Source organism: Arachis stenosperma, chromosome 2 (assembly GCF_014773155.1).
Source record: "Arachis stenosperma cultivar V10309 chromosome 2, arast.V10309.gnm1.PFL2, whole genome shotgun sequence".
In the NCBI taxonomy this organism is placed as follows: domain Eukaryota; kingdom Viridiplantae; phylum Streptophyta; class Magnoliopsida; order Fabales; family Fabaceae; genus Arachis; species Arachis stenosperma.
The window spans coordinates 8,954,786-8,971,203 of record NC_080378.1 but is presented as its reverse complement, the minus strand read 5'-3'; the positions used below and the strand labels follow the sequence as shown (position 1 = coordinate 8,971,203).

At 36.6% G+C, this 16,418-nt stretch overlaps 1 protein-coding gene across 1 annotated transcript; it reads right to left on the bottom strand.

The window, feature by feature from the left end:
• Positions 1-15,357: 15,357 nt before the first annotated feature.
• Positions 15,358-16,212, bottom strand: LOC130961948 (ethylene-responsive transcription factor ERF039-like). The gene has a single exon (XM_057887998.1). It carries the CDS (start codon positions 16,132-16,134, stop codon positions 15,439-15,441), a length of 696 nt encoding a protein of 231 aa, XP_057743981.1. The 5' UTR covers positions 16,135-16,212; the 3' UTR covers positions 15,358-15,438.
• Positions 16,213-16,418: the final 206 nt, after the last annotated feature.

Below are 16,418 nucleotides of genomic sequence, written 5' to 3'. Positions count from 1 at the left end.
TGCTGATGGCTCCATTAAGTACCCATCAGGCGTGATTGAGGACATGATTGTCAAGGTTGGGCCATTCGCCTTTCCTACTGACTTTGTGGTGCTGGAAATGGAGGAGCACAAGAGTGCAACTCTCATTCTAGGAAGACCTTTCCTAGCAACTGGCCGAACCCTCATTGATGTCCAAAAAGGGGAAGTGACCTTGAGAGTCAATGAGGAGGAGTTCAAGCTGAATGTTGTCAAAGCAATGCAACATCCAGACACCCAAAATGACTGCATGAGTGTTGACATTATTGATTCTCTGGTAAGAGAGGTTAATATGGCTGAGAGTTTGGAATCAGAGCTAGAAGACATCTTTAAAGATGTTCAGCCTGATTTGGAGGAGTCAGAGAAGATAATAGAACCTCTGAAAATCCCTCAAGAAAAGGAGAAACCTCCAAAACCCGAACTCAAACCATTACCACCATCCCTGAAATATGCATTTCTGGGAGAAGGTGATACCTTTCCTGTAATTATAAGCTCTACCTTAGAGCCACAGGAAGAGGAAGCACTAATTCAAGTGCTAAGGACACACAAGACAGCTCTTGGGTGGTCCATCAGTGATCTTAAGGGCATTAGCGCAGCCAGATGCATGCATAAGATCCTATTGGAAGGTGACGCCAAGCCTGTGGTCCAACCACAGAGGCGGCTGAACCCAGCCATGAAGGAAGTGGTGCAGAAGGAGGTCACAAAATTACTAGAGGCTGGGATTATTTATCCTATTTCTGACAGCCCCTGGGTGAGCCCTGTCCAAGTTGTCCCTAAGAAAGGTGGCATGACAGTGGTTCATAATGAAAAAAATGAACTGGTTCCTACAAGAACAGTTACAGGGTGGCGTATGTGCATTGATTATAGAAGGCTCAATACAGCCACCAGAAAGGATCATTTTCCTTTACCATTCATAGACCAGATGCTAGAAAGACTAGCAGGTCATGAATACTACTGCTTCCTGGATGGATATTCAGGTTATAATCAAATTGCAGTAGATCCCCATGATCAGGAGAAAACGGCATTCACATGCCCATCTGGAGTATTTGCATACAGAAGGATGCCATTTGGCCTGTGCAATGCACCTGCAACCTTTCAAATGTGCATGCTCTCCATTTTCTCTGATATGGTGGAAAAATTTCTGGAAGTCTTCATGGATGACTTTTCAGTATTTGGAGACTCATTCAGCTCCTGCCTTAACCATTTAGCACTTGTTCTGAAAAGATGCCAAGAGACTAACCTGGTTTTAAACTGGGAAAAATGTCACTTTATGGTGACTGAAGGAATTGTCCTTGGGCACAAAATTTCGAACAAGGGAATAGAGGTGGATCAAGCCAAGGTAGAAGTAATTGAAAAATTACCACCACCTGCTAATGTTAAGGCAATCAGAAGCTTTCTGGGGCATGCAGGATTCTATAGGAGGTTTATAAAGGATTTTTCAAAAATCGCTAAACCTCTGAGTAACATGCTAGCCACTGACACGCCATTTATCTTTGATAAAGAGTGTCTGCAGGCATTTGAGACTCTGAAAGCTAAATTGGTTACAGCACCAATAATCTCTGCACCAGACTGGACATTACCATTTGAACTGATGTGTGATGCCAGTGACCATGCCATTGGTGCAGTGTTGGGACAAAGGCATGACAAGCTTCTGCACGTCATTTACTATGCCAGCCGTGTTCTAAATGATGCACAGAAGAATTACACAACCACAGAAAAAGAGCTACTTGCAGTGGTTTACGCCATTGACAAATTCAGATCCTATTTAGTAGGATCAAAAGTGATTGTGTACACTGATCATGCTGCTCTTAAATATCTACTCACAAAGCAGGATTCAAAACCCAGACTCATCAGATGGGTGCTGCTTCTGCAAGAGTTTGATATAGAAATAAGAGACAGAAAAGGGACAGAAAATCAAGTAGCAGATCACCTGTCCCGAATAGAACCAGTGGAAGGGGCGTCCCTCCCTCTCACTGAAATTTCTGAAACCTTTCCGGATGAGCAACTGCTGGCCGTCCAGGAAGTGCCATGGTTTGCAGACATTGCAAACTACAAGGCAGTAAGATTCATACCCAAAGAGTACAGTAAGGTGCAATCAAAGAAATTAATCACAGATGCAAAGTACTATCTTTGGGATGAACCATATCTCTTTAAGAGATGTGCAGACGGAGTAATCCGTAGATGTGTGCCTAAAGAAGAAGCACAGAAGATCCTTTGGCATTGCCATGGATCACAGTATGGAGGACATTTTGGAAGTGAACGAACAGCCACAAGAGTCCTCCAAAGTGGCTTCTACTGGCCTACTCTCTATAAAGACTCCCGAGCATTTGTGCTTAACTGTGATAGTTGCCAAAGATCAGGTAACCTGCCTCACAGTTATGCCATGCCTCAACAAGGAATCTTGGAGATTGAGTTGTTTGATGTATGGGGCATTGACTTCATGGGACCTTTCCCGCCATCATACTCAAACACCTATATTCTGGTGGCAGTGGATTATGTATCCAAATGGGTGGAGGCTATTGCAACACCCACCAATGACACTAAAACAGTGTTAAAATTCCTCCAGAAACACATCTTCAGCAGATTTGGTATCCCTAGAGTGTTAATCAGTGATGGGGGCACTCATTTCTGTAATAAACAGCTCTACTCTGCTCTAGTACGTTATGGAGTCAACCACAGGGTGGCTACTCCATATCACCCACAAACTAATGGGCAGGCTGAAGTCTCAAATAGAGAACTTAAAAGAATCCTGGAACGGACTGTAATTAACCGTAGAAAGGATTGGGCAAGAAGCTTGGATGATGCTCTGTGGGCATACAGAACAGCATTTAAGACCCCTATAGGGACCTCTCCATACCAGCTTGTGTATGGAAAGGCGTGTCACTTGCCAGTAGAACTGGAACACAAGGCCTACTGGGCAACCAGATTCCTGAACCTTGATGCCAAGTTAGCTGGAGAAAGACGATTGCTCCAGTTAAATGAGCTAGAGGAATTTAGACTCAATGCTTTCGAAAATGCAAAAATTTACAAAGAGAAAGCAAAAAGATGGCATGATAAGAAATTGTCATCCAGAGTCTTTGAGCCAGGACAGAAAGTTCTGTTATTTAATTCAAGGCTCAAATTATTCCCTGGAAAATTAAAATCCCGGTGGAGAGGTCCATATGTAATTACAAGCGTATCACCATATGGATACATAGAACTTCAGGATAGTGACTCTAACAAAAAGTTCATTGTTAATGGACAAAGAGTCAAACACTATCTTGAAGGAAATTTTGAGCAAGAATGCTCGAAACTGAGACTTGATTAGAGCTCAGTAGTAGTCCAGCTAAAGACAATAAAGAAGCGCTTGCTGGGAGGCAACCCAGCCAATCACAAAATTTAATTTTATTCGTATTCATTAATTAATTAATTTTGTTTCAGGTATATGTTAAGTATCTTCAAAAGGTGAAATAGCAATTGGTTGAAGTCACAGAGTTACAGGGAAATTTGGAAGCTCACTGGCATGAAAAAGCCAGTAAGAAATACTCTGGGCGTTAAACGCCCAAAAGAAGCTCCCACTGGGCGTTTAACGCCAGTAAGGGTAGCTATCTGGGCGTTAAACGCCAGAAAGGAGCATCTTCTGGGCGTTAAACGCCAGAAAGATGCACCTTCTGGGCGTTTAACGCCAATCTGCTAGCATTCTGGGCGTTTAGAAAAACGCCCAGTAAAGAAGGACTTCCTGGCGTTCAACGCCAGAAAGAAGCATCACATGGGCGTTGAACGCCCAGGAGAAGCAACATGTGGGCGTTAAACGCCCAAACCATGCACCATGTGGGCGTTTAACGCCAGGATGGTGGGAGGAGGTACAATTTCGTTTCTCTTCATATTTTTTCAAACTTTTTATGTTTCAATTCATGATTTCTTGCATAAACATGTTTCAAAATGTCATCCTTCAAAATCAAATTGGTTTTCTAAAAATCCTAATTTCTAAAATCCCTTTCTCAAAAGTATCAAATGTATCTTAATTTATAAACACAAATCTTTTTCCAATCCAATTCTTTTTCAAATCTTTTTAATTTCTCTTTCAAATCTTTTTCAACCCATCATATCTTTTGATTTCGAAATTGTCTTTCCCTCTATTCATCTTCTGTCCTTCATTTTGCTTGAGGACAAGCAAACCTCTAAGTTTGGTGTGATTTGCCATGATCACTGAGCTAAAACTCATTAAGATCATGGCACCTAAGAGAACAGGAGGAGCAAGGATGTGAACTTAAGGGAGCTGAAGTGTCAGAAATTAATTCTTGAAGGCACCCCACAGACTAGAGGAACATCCACTTTCCAAAATACAGGTTGTTAAGTTCTAATTCCAGCTTTAACTCTGTGATAGTATTATTTTAGAAATTTACCTTAGGAGATATATAGTAGTAGTAGTAATTAGTATGTCTATTTTGATTTTATTTCCAATTAAGCTATAAGTTATTTTTCTCATCATCATCAGGCATAAATAAAGTAGTAGAATTTTTTTAGAATAAAGAAGTAACCTATATTTATGAGTTCTTAGTAATAAAGACTATAATTAATTATATGTGGTGGCAATACTTTTTGTTCTCTGAATGAATGCTTGAACAGTGCATAAATTGTACCTTGAATTTGATGAATATTGGCTCCTGAAAGGATGAGGAACACGAAAAATATTATTGATGATCTGAAAAATCATGAAATTGATTCTTGAAGCAAGAAAAAGCAGTTCAAAAAAAAAAATAATATTTACAATCAAAAGGAATAAAAGCCAAGCAGCCCTTAAAACCAAAAGGCAAGGGTAAAAAGGATCCAAGGCTTTGAGCATCAATGGAGAGGAGGGCCCAAGGAAATAAAATCCAGGCCTAAGCGGCTAAACCAAGCTGTCCCTAACCATGTGCTTGTGGCATGCAGGTCCAAGTTACAAACTTGAGACTGAGTGGTTAAAGTCGTGATCCAAGACAAACAGAGTGTGCTTAAGAGCTCTGGACACCTCTGACTGGGGACTTTAGCAAAGCTAAGTCACAATCTGAAAAGGTTCACCCAGTTATGTGTCTGTGGCATTTATGTATCTGGTGGTAATACTGGAAAACAAAGTGCTTAGGGCCACAGCCAAGACTCATAAAATAACTGTGTTCAAGAATCAACATACTACACTAGGAGAGTCAATAATACTATCTGAATTCTGAGTTCCTAAGGATGCCAATTATTCTGAAAATTTAAAGATACAGGGGGATGCCAAAACTGTACAGAAACAAAAAGCTACAAGCCCCGCTCATCTAATAAGAATATGAGCTTCATGTTAAAACTCTAAAATATTATTACTTCTTAATTTCTGTTAAAACCTATTTTATTTATCTAGTTGCTTGAGGACAAGCAACAGTTTAAGTTTGGTGTTGTGATGAGCGGATATTTTGTACGCTTTTTGGGGGTAATTTCATGTAGATTTTAGCATGTTTCAGTTAGTTTTTAGTAAAATAATATTAGTTTTTAGGTAAAAATCATATTTCTGGACTTTACTATGAGTTTGTGTGTTTTTCTGTGATTTCAGGTATTTTCTGGCTGAAATTGAGGGAGCTGAGCAAAAATCTGACTTAGGCTGAAAAAGGACTGCTGATGCTGTTGGATCCTGACCTCCCTGCACTCGAAATGGATTTTCTGGAGCTACAGGAGTCCAATTGATACGCTCTCAACGGCGTTGGAAAGTAGACATCCAGGGCTTTCCAGCAATATATAATAGTACATACTTTGCGCAAGGATAGACGACGTAACTTGGCGTTAAACGCCAAGTTCATGCTGCTGTCTGGAGTTAAACGCCAGAAAAACGTCATGATCCGGAGTTGAACGCCCAAAACACGTCATAACCTGGAGTTTGACGCCAAGAAAGGCCTTTACATGTGGAAAGCTTTAGTCTCAGCCCCAGCACACACCAAGTGGGCCCCAGAAGTGGATTTCTGCACCAATTATCTTAGTTTATTCATTTTCTGTAAACCTAGGTTACTAGTTTACTATTTAAACAACTTTTAAAGACTTATCTTGTACCTCATGATATTTTCAGATCTGAATTACATACTTTTGACGGCATGAGTCTCTAAACTCCTTTGTTGGGGGTGAGGAGCTCTGCAGCGTCTCGATGATTTAATACAATTCCTTTGTTTTCCATTCAAACACGCTTGTTCTTATCTAAGATGTTTATTCGCGCTTAATTGTGAAGAAGGTGATGATCCGTGACACTCATCACCTTCCTCAACCCATGAACGTGTGCCTGACAACCACCTCCGTTCTACATCAGATTGAATGAATGTCTCTTAGCTTCCCTAATCAGAATCTTCGTGGTATAAGCTGGATTGATGGCGGCATTCATGAGAATCCGGAAAGTCTAAACCTTGTCTGTGGTATTCCGAGTAGGATTCTGGGATTGAATGACTGTGACGTGCTTCAAACTCCTGAGGGCTGGGCGTTAGTGACAGACGCAAAAGAATCAAGGGATTCTATTCCAACCTGATTGAGAACCGACAGATGATTAGCCGTGCTGTGACAGAGCATAGGAACGTTTTCACTGAGAGGATGGGAAGTAGCCACTGACAACGGTGACACCCTACATAGAGCTTGCCATGGAAGGAACCTGCGTGTGAGAAGAGGATTTCAAGGAAGAGTTGAAGTCAAAGGACAAAGCATCTCCAAAACTCCAACATATTCCACAATCCTTTATAAACAAGTAACTCTATTATTCCCTATTATTTTAACTTACAATTTTAAGTAGTTTGTAGTTTGGCCTTTTACAAGTAAATTCCAATTAATCCTATTGATCTCCTGACTAAGATTAATAAAATAAACATTGATTGCTTCAAGCCAATAATCTCCGTGGGATCGACCCTTACTCACGTAAGGTATTACTTGGACGACCCAGTGCACTTGCTGGTTAGTTGAACGAAGTTGATCTCGGATCAGGTTCTATTATCATATTCTATAAAGAGATACAATTTCGTCCACCATTGACCCAGAAAAATAATTAGACATATTGCTCATCACAAATATATATATAAAATGACTAAACATTTTGAATGGTCAGGAGAATAATGCTTACATTCACAACAAAAAATTTCATGATTTAAAATTTCTTTTATGGCTGCTGGGGAGAAAATGATTCCAACGATTTCTAACGATGTACTTTAATAAACAAAGAAAATAATAAAAAAAAATCTTTCGAAAGAAAAAGGATGATACATGTTAGAATATAATTAAAATCAATTAGTATTAATTATAATTATTTAATATATTTATATATTTATTTTAAGATATTATATTTTTATTATTTTAATTCTTCTAGCATTTATATATAGTGAAGGTTGTAGAAGACTTAGAGAAAGGGAGTTGAATTCCTGACATTCTTTTAATTTTAATATATTAACCCTTTAAAACAAACTCAGTCTGAATCTGTTGAACTCAGCAACGAAAAATTTATGAGACAATTTTATTTTGTCTCATGAATATCAAAAAACAGAACAGAACAGTGAAAAGAGAAGCTGACACCATCATGTATCCTAGTTCGGTTGCCTTGTGCAATGCAACCTACATCCAGTCTCCACCACAACATTGGTAGAATTTTTACTATAGTTAAAGTATTACATACACCAATTCCACAAGATTGACACAATCCTTTCACACTCAAGTTCTAACATAACTTGACTTGGTTATGCTAATACCTAACTCTTCACTCTTAGTGCTAACCCAACTAAGAAAGGAATACCTCATTGGTACAAGATACAATACACAGAATCAACCTAAAAAAATCTGAAATTACTCTAGACTTTTCACTCAAGTATATCACTCTACCTCTTTCCACTCTTAGACTTTTACTTGAGCTCTCTCATTCTGCCTTTTACCTCAAGAAATTATAGAAGGATAAACATTAAAAAGAAAATTACAATCTGTAAAACATGAAGGAGATTAATGCTTCAACAGCCTCTTTGCTATGTGATTAACAAGATTTGTTTGCCTCTGATTTAGTTCCTCATTTTGGCGGAATGCTCCTTTGATTAGGAAGCACCGTCCAAGTTGATGAACTTTTTCAGAGAACTCTTCTCAGAACATAAACCTCAAAACACTGGTTGTCTCTCCTTGGCTTCAGAATGATGAAAAATCTTCTTTTGTATCTCCTTGCATGTTGCTGAGTTGCTCTGTCCTAGGTCAACTCTCGAGCTGAGTGCTTCACCAACTCACTTTTTTTCACTTTCTTCTATTTATTCTCAAATTAGAAACTTTGGTTCTGACCTTCTTTCTTGATCGAAAGTCTCAGGACAGCAAAGAAAAATATTTTCAATGGTAAACCCAGATCTGAGCCATTGAAATACTACTTGATCCCCAAGATACACTTTTGACCATAGATTCACAGCAGTGTTGATCATAGGTCATCTTTCCCATGTATTCCAATTTGGACTAGTAGAGAGTTGGGAAAGAGGAGAAGAAAGTGCGATGCATGCAAGAAGAAATAAGTTACCTTTAACTTCTGCCTTAGCTTGATTTGGGTGATTAAATTTTTGCCATTCTTGCTTAATCCTTCTCTTTCTTTCTTCTTTGGTGAACAGCTTAGGAACTAAGCTTTCTCTCTCTTTTTCTAAGTTCTAACTAAAGAGGAAAAAGTGAACATTGCTTTTAGAGAAAGCAATTTGGAGGGATTTGCTTGAGAGATGCAACCGGGCTTGAATCGGTTCTTTTCAGGTTCAGCCCATTTGAACTCCTTCCTTTATTTTCTTTGGGCTTTCATTATTTTGATAGCCCACCAGCAGATTCCATTTGTTTCATATTGGGCTATATTGCAACAATAAATTTTAGCCTGCAACACTTAATCATAAATAATCAACTCTAATTAGGTAATTAGTCTAATAAAATAATGTTTGCCATTATCAATTAATTTAGTTAATTTCTTAATTTAACATATAGTCTTGTATATTGTATTATTTTTAACCCACTCAATAATAGACAACTTTTTTTTCAGATTACTCTCTTGTTTTTAACATGGTATTAAGAGTATAGATTTTTTTTCTATGCAAATTAGTTCATAGTCCCTTTGTTTTTTCTTTTGCCAGTGTTCTTTGCCCTTGATTTTTTATCCTTTTTCGACATACACTGCCCTTACTACCATCTTCGTCTTGTCGTCACGAGTTCAACGAGTCCAAAATCGTTGCTAGCAACCACTGGACGTGCCTTCACGCGCCGCCTAAAGCTCGTTGTTCGCTTCAGATTCTCCCTCCCTCCAGACGCCTCCAGCACCGTTGGATCTATGTCTAAGATCAACAGCCTAGCAGTGTCCTACGTGTCATGCACCGACGCAACACACGGACCCATTTTCAACTCGCGTCCCTCTCGGCCTAGCCCGACCAGCCTCCAGACCCGTGTGCCACATCCTCGCCACGTCAGCATTGATGTGTTTTCCTCCTCTAATTCAGCATTGCCACGTATCCTCTTTTGATGATGTGGCTACTGATGTGGCAGACAATGGGACATTTCCTAAGATTTTTTGGTGAGCTCTTTCTGATTTTGACCTACATTTTATCGATTTTTGCTCTGATTTTGTATTTTCTTCTCTTTTTTGTCTTTATTTCTGCTATTATGGAAAAACCAGATATTTTTTAGCCTACATACAAAAAGGATAAATTTTGCCGAAACTGTCATCATTTTGGTCACCTGGCCTACTCCCAGACTGCCCCTTTGTTGAATGTTGAAAATGAAAGTAAAAAGGACATATCGGCTCAATTGCCCAATATTATTTTGCTATTAATACAAGCTCTCGGAACATTTGATTACTATCTGTCCTACTCACCCACCACATCCTGATCAGACCAAGTATCATTCTCATTTCAACTTCTCCAAGACAGTGCCTGCTTTGCTACTACTACTATTGCTACTAAATCTACTAATTCTGCTTCTCTCAATCCGTCTTCTGTCTCTCTATCTGTTATTGAGTTTCTTCTTAAGCAACTTCTCTCCTTTACTGGTAACACTGCTGCTACTTTTTCCACTCCTCCAGGTAATTATAAATGGTATTTTGATTCTGGTTACTTTCATCACCTATCTCCTTTGTGTTATCTTTTTTTGTCTTTCTCTACCACTACAAATGCACCTTCCATCGACACTGTTGATGGTTCCCTCCTGCATGCGACACATAAGGGTTTTATTTTATAGTCAAATTTTAATTTCCATGATACTTATTTTATTCCAAAATTAAACTTTAATCTTATTCTTGTTGGTCAAATTATTTATCTCAGTTTTGATGTCAATTTTTTCATTTCTGGTTGTCGTGTGCAGGATCGTCGGATAAGACAAATCTTTGGGATTGGACATAAGTCAAAAGGTTGTTTGAGCTCGAAAAATTCAATTCCTCCTACGTCAAATCTTTGTGATGTTTCTTCTCCATCTACCCTTCATTTGTGGCATCACCGTCTTGCCCACAGTTTCTTGAAAAAATTGTGTCTAGTTGTGTCTAGTTGTGTCTAAGGGTGTTTTAGGTCAGGTTAATAATGAGTCTTTTGATTGTATTTCTTGTTAAACTGCAAAACAACCAGCTTTATCTTTTCACAATAATTCATCTCTTGCTTGCTCTCCTTTTGATCTTATCCACTCTGATATTTGGGGCTCTGCTCCCATCGCTTCTATAGAAGGGGCTCGATATTTGTAGTTTTCATTGATGATTATTCACGCTTTACTTGGGTTTATTTGATGAATAATTGCCATGACTATGATTAACAATTTTCCAAGGTCATTAAAGTTGTTCGACGCGATAATGCTATGGAATATCGTGACTCCAAACTTTTAAATTTTCTTGCTGAACAGGATAATTTGTCTGAGTTTTCTTGCCTTAGTACATCTTAACAAAATGGACAGGCAGAACGTAAACACTGTCATATTCTTGACTCTGTTCGTGCAATGATTATTTCTTCTTCGTGTCCTAAGAGTACTTGGAGTGAAGCTGTTCTCACTGCTGTCCATGTTATCAATAGACTTCTTTCTTCTATCCTTGGTAACATTACTCTCTTTGAGCGTCTTTATCATACTTCTCCAGATTGCAGTTCCCTTTGAGTTTTTGGTTATGTCTGTTTTGTTCTTCTTCAACCTCATGAACATAGTAAACTTGAACCTCAAGCTCGCATGTGTTGTTTCCTTGGTTATGGCATTGAACACAAGGGTTATCGTTGCTGGGATTCTCTCTCTATGCATATTTGTATATCTCGTCATGTTGTATTCTGTGAGCATCACATGTTTTTTAGGTTCTCCTCATTTGAGTCCATTCCTTCTACTCAGTCACCGTTTTTCATTAACCCCAATGTTGATCTTTTTTCTAGTAATGATTCTACAGGTTCTATCTCAAGTTAGCCTCTCGAGCCTCCTACTCTTTCGCCTTCTTCATCTCCCGATGATTCCAGACTGGATGATGATCCTGCTCCTGCTGTCATGCCTCCTCCCTCCAATCGTTTTTCTAGGGTGTGAAATCCACCTCCTCATCTTCTTGATTATCATTATTTTTCTACTATTCATCATCACCATGAACCTTAGTCATTCTGAGAAGCCTCCATAATCCAAATTGCCAGCAAGCAATGCAAGAAAAAATTCAGGCACCTAAAAAAGCACACACTTGAAATTTGGTTGATCCTCCTTTTGATCACAAAATTGTGGGTAGTAAATGAGTATACAAGATCAATACTCATTCTGATGGTTCTATTGACCATTATAAGGCACGATTGGTTGCTCAAGGATGTACGCAAGAGTATGGTATTGATTATGAAGAGACTTTCGCTCCTGTTGCTCGTCTCACATCTGTTCGCGCTCTCCTTGCCATTGATGCAGTCAAGAAATGGTCTCTCAATCAGATGGATGTGAAGAATGCATTTCTTAATGGGAATTTTAAAAAGAAGGTTTATATGAAACCACCCCGGGATATCTTTGTCCTTTTAGCAAAGTCTGTCTCCTTCGTAAGGCACTTTATGGTCTTAAACAGGCTCCTCGTAAATGGTTTGAAAAGTTCAACACCACTATATGTAATTTCGGTTTCACTTGCAATCCTCTTGAGAATGCTCTCTTTATTCGTAAAAGTGAACGTGAGGTTGTTCTTCTACTTTTGTATGTTGATGACATGATCATTACTGGAGATGATATTGATGGTATCTCTGATCTTAAAGCATCCCTTCACCACACTTTTAAGATGAAAGATCTTAGTTCTCTCAGTTATTTTCTTTGACTTGAAGTCATATACTCAGATGACAGCATCTATCTCTCTCAAGCTAAGTATGCTTCTGATTTTCTTTTTCGTGCCAGAATTACAGATAGTTGTACTGAATCTACTCCTCTTGAGCCTAATGTTCGGTTTATTCCTGTGGATGACACTGTTTTGGATAATCATACTCTTTATCGATAGTTAGATGGATGTCTCGTTTACTTGATTGTCACTCGATCAGACATCATCTATCTAGTTCATGTTCTTAGCCAATTCTTGTCAGCTCCTTGTATTACTCTCTATGTTTACGTTCTTCGCATTCTTCACTATATCATAGGCACTATGTTTCATGGTCTTCATTTTTCTGCTCATTCATCCTTAACCCTATAGGCATACTCAGATGCTGATTGGGCTGATGATCCCACAGATAGTCGTTCTACTGCTGGTTATTGTTTGTTCTTTGGTGACTCTCTCATTTTCTGGCGAGCCAAGAAACAAACGTTCATTGCTCGATCAAGCACCGAAGTTGAATACCGTACCCTCGCTGATACCACTAGTGAGGTTGTCTCGATTTGTTGACTTCTCGAAGACTTGGATGCCTCTTAGCCATCCCCAACTGATGTTTAGTGTGACAACTGCAATGCCATTCAGATTGCTCATAATGATGTTTTTCATGAACACACCAAACACATTGAGATTGATTATCATTTTGTTTGACAATGTCTTCTTATTGATGTTATTTGTCTCATAACTATTGGAACTCTATGAATCAGACTGCTAATATTTTCATGAAAGTTCATCATCCTACTCATTTTCAGACTCTAGTATCCAAACTTAAAATAGTATCTTTGGCTCCCACTTGAATTTAAGGGAGATGTTAGAGTATAATTAAAATTAATTAGCATCAATTATAATTATTTAACATATCTGTATATTTTTTTATAAAATATTATACTTTTATTATTTTGATTCTTTTAACATCTATATATAACCTTATATATTATATTATTCTTAACCCATTCAATAATAGACAATTTTTTTTAGATTACTGTCTTATTTTTAACCGATATATTTGTTACAAATATTGAAAAAAATAGATTAAAGTAAAGAGTGATGGCTTCAATTATGAAATTTTACCAAGATAATAATTTTATACGGCAATGTTAAAAAAATATTTTATTTAATATTTAATAAATTCTAATTATTTTTTAGTAATTATTTTGATTACCAAAACATTTTGGTTTGTCGTAATTAATACATCATCGTGTATTCAATGTTTATTGAATCGGCATATTGAAACCTAACATTGTAAAAACAATGTATCACATTTGGCTTTGACGACGTCAACGGATACTTTAATTTAAAATTTAATTACAAAATGATAGCACCAAATCACCTCTATATATTTTTATCGGTGTGCGCCGGCTAAAAATTAAAAATACATGAGCACCACCATTTAATAAGGTATGGTATCGGAAAAGAAAAAAGTCAGATTCTTATAATATATATGTGACGTTCTATTTTAAAGTAAACCTAGAAACATTTTTTCATGTTTATTTCATATTATGATTGATTAGCTTAGTTTATGTTAGTGGCTAATCATTAAACTAACATCACGCTTTAATCAGAGATAAAATGGATAATGATTCGGTAGCATATATAGAATTGACAAGTAAATTTTTAAAGGGCACCTCATCATCTTAGCTTCGTGAATTCTATATAATATTTGAAACGAAATAGAATAGTAAGTCACATATGCTCAAGCAGTATTGGATGTAAACCCAATCCAAAAAGTAAACATGGCCCGAAATAATTATTATGATATATATTTTCAATGGCACTTAGTTAGGAAGATAATAACTTAAAATTATTTTATTTTATTTAATATCTATAATATTTATAGTTATATATTTATTATATTTAAAATTATTTAATTCTTTTAATAATAATTAAGAAATAAGATAACTTTAATTATTTTAGATTTATTTTTTATTATCTATTTTTTAAATATTTTTTTCTATTGGATGGTACAATTAATAAGAAACTTCTTTACATTTATGGATCGGAGTTGTAGTTTTGTAGATTTTATATAAATTTTTAAAAAATATTTCATCACCATGGTAAACCATTTTTTTTCTCTTATGATATTATAATATATTATAAAACTTGGACTTTAAATATATTCATATATAATGCATTCCTTAACGAAATAATGGCAATTCTAGAAAGTCTATTTATAATCGTCACTATTTATTATAACAATAATGTTAGGGAACAAGATGATTCTAGAAAAAAATTAGTCAAATATCTCTGGGTGAATCTAAAACTTCTATGTGGATGGTGTTTATGCTAGGTATTAAGATGTTTTATTTTTTGTAAATTGGATAATTCTGAATCTGTTTTCTGATTTATCATATTTTAGACATTTGAAGAGGGAAGGAGGGTGAAAAGACGGAAGCTAATTGAATCAGTTTTCGTGATTCACGTTGTAATGATACTAAATGTATCTCCTTCTAATTTGAATGTAGTAAAACATTTAATAACCAATATTTTAAATTATAAATAAATAAAACTAATTACTATATTTATAATTAACTAAGTTGTTTCATTATTGGCTGATTTGGAGTTGTTCCATATATTTTTTTATTATAATTGTGACTACTTCTTATAATCTATTTTATTTGTATTCTAAAACACTAGAAATAATACTTTTTTAAGATATTTTGTACTGCTAGACATATATGATTGTTGATACAAATGCTAAGTTACTAAGTCCAAAATAGTGACAAATCTAGAAAGTCTTCCCTATAAAGTTATTTTTAATAAAAAATAAAAAATTCATGAGAGAGAAAAAGAGAGATGGATGCTCGCCTAAGTAAGCTTGTTTGCTAATAACTATTTTGAATGATTTAAGAAATTATTTTTTAAAAAAAATAAATTAATAAAAAATATATAAATAATTCAACTATATTAAATATATAATAAAATTAATAATTAAATTAATTATTAATAGAATATAACCTATTAAAAATAAATTAAATTTAATATAAATTTTAGTATGTAAATAGTATTTTCTAAATAATTATATCTTTGATGGATTTCATTTCTAGAACAAAATTGGACGACAGAACACAATAGAAAAAGAAAATCTAATTTTATTATTTATTTATTTATTTAAATATAACAAGGTAAAAAACCTAAGGTGCATGTAGGTATTAGTAGTTGTCGAAAGCGAAGAATAACAACGGATCCTCAATGCGGAACTGCCATGAAGACGAAGAAGACGATGAAGCATAGGAGCATAGTCCATCCTCATCAGCAGGAAAAAGATCTGGCAAGTCAAACAATGCGCCATCATCATCACGTTCTTGTGATGAAGAAGAAGAGGAAGAGGAGGAGGAAGAAGAAGGTGGTGGTTGATGAAACTGAAAGGCCGTGTCATTGGCGGCGATGGCGGCAGCAACCTGGATGTCTTTAGGCGAAGTGGTTGCAGGGCGTGGAAGAAGAGATGCAAGTTGAGGGAAGTTGAGGAATGCGGAATCACCTTTGATCGCCAAGGCTGCCACGTCATGCGCTCTTGCCGCCATTTCGGCAGTTGGATACGTGCCTAACCATATTCTGTTTTTCTTTTTCGGTTGCCTTATTTCTGACACCCACTTCCCCCAGTTTCTCATCCTCACACCCCTGTATGTCGCGTGCTCCTCACTCTCCCTACTACAACTATTACTGCTACTACTTCTCTTCCTCTTCTTTGATTTTCCTGCTAATTGTTCTTCTTCTTCTGTTGATGAACTCGTCGTGCTTGTGTTGTTGTGTTCTACTTGATGAGGAGAAGGAGCATCATTGCTACTGGTTTCCATGTTTTGATTTTGAAGATTATTAGAGATTGAGAGGGATAATGAGGCTTCCATGATGCCTTCGACTCTGATCTATATTGTATAGATCGATATAGATCGATGTTTGCTTGGCTTTTTTTTCTTCTCAAAAGGAATACCATTTATACAAAGAGAGGGAGAGAGAGAGAGTGGGAAAAGAAAAAGATATAAAGAAAAAAAGAAAAAGAAAATAAAGAAGAAAAGAAAAAGGAATGCATACGTTATTGTAATTACCAAAGGGTATGGGCTCCATTGAAAAAGAGACAACAGTGCTACATTCAGCTATTTTATTTCTTTCCCATGTGGCAATTTAATAAACT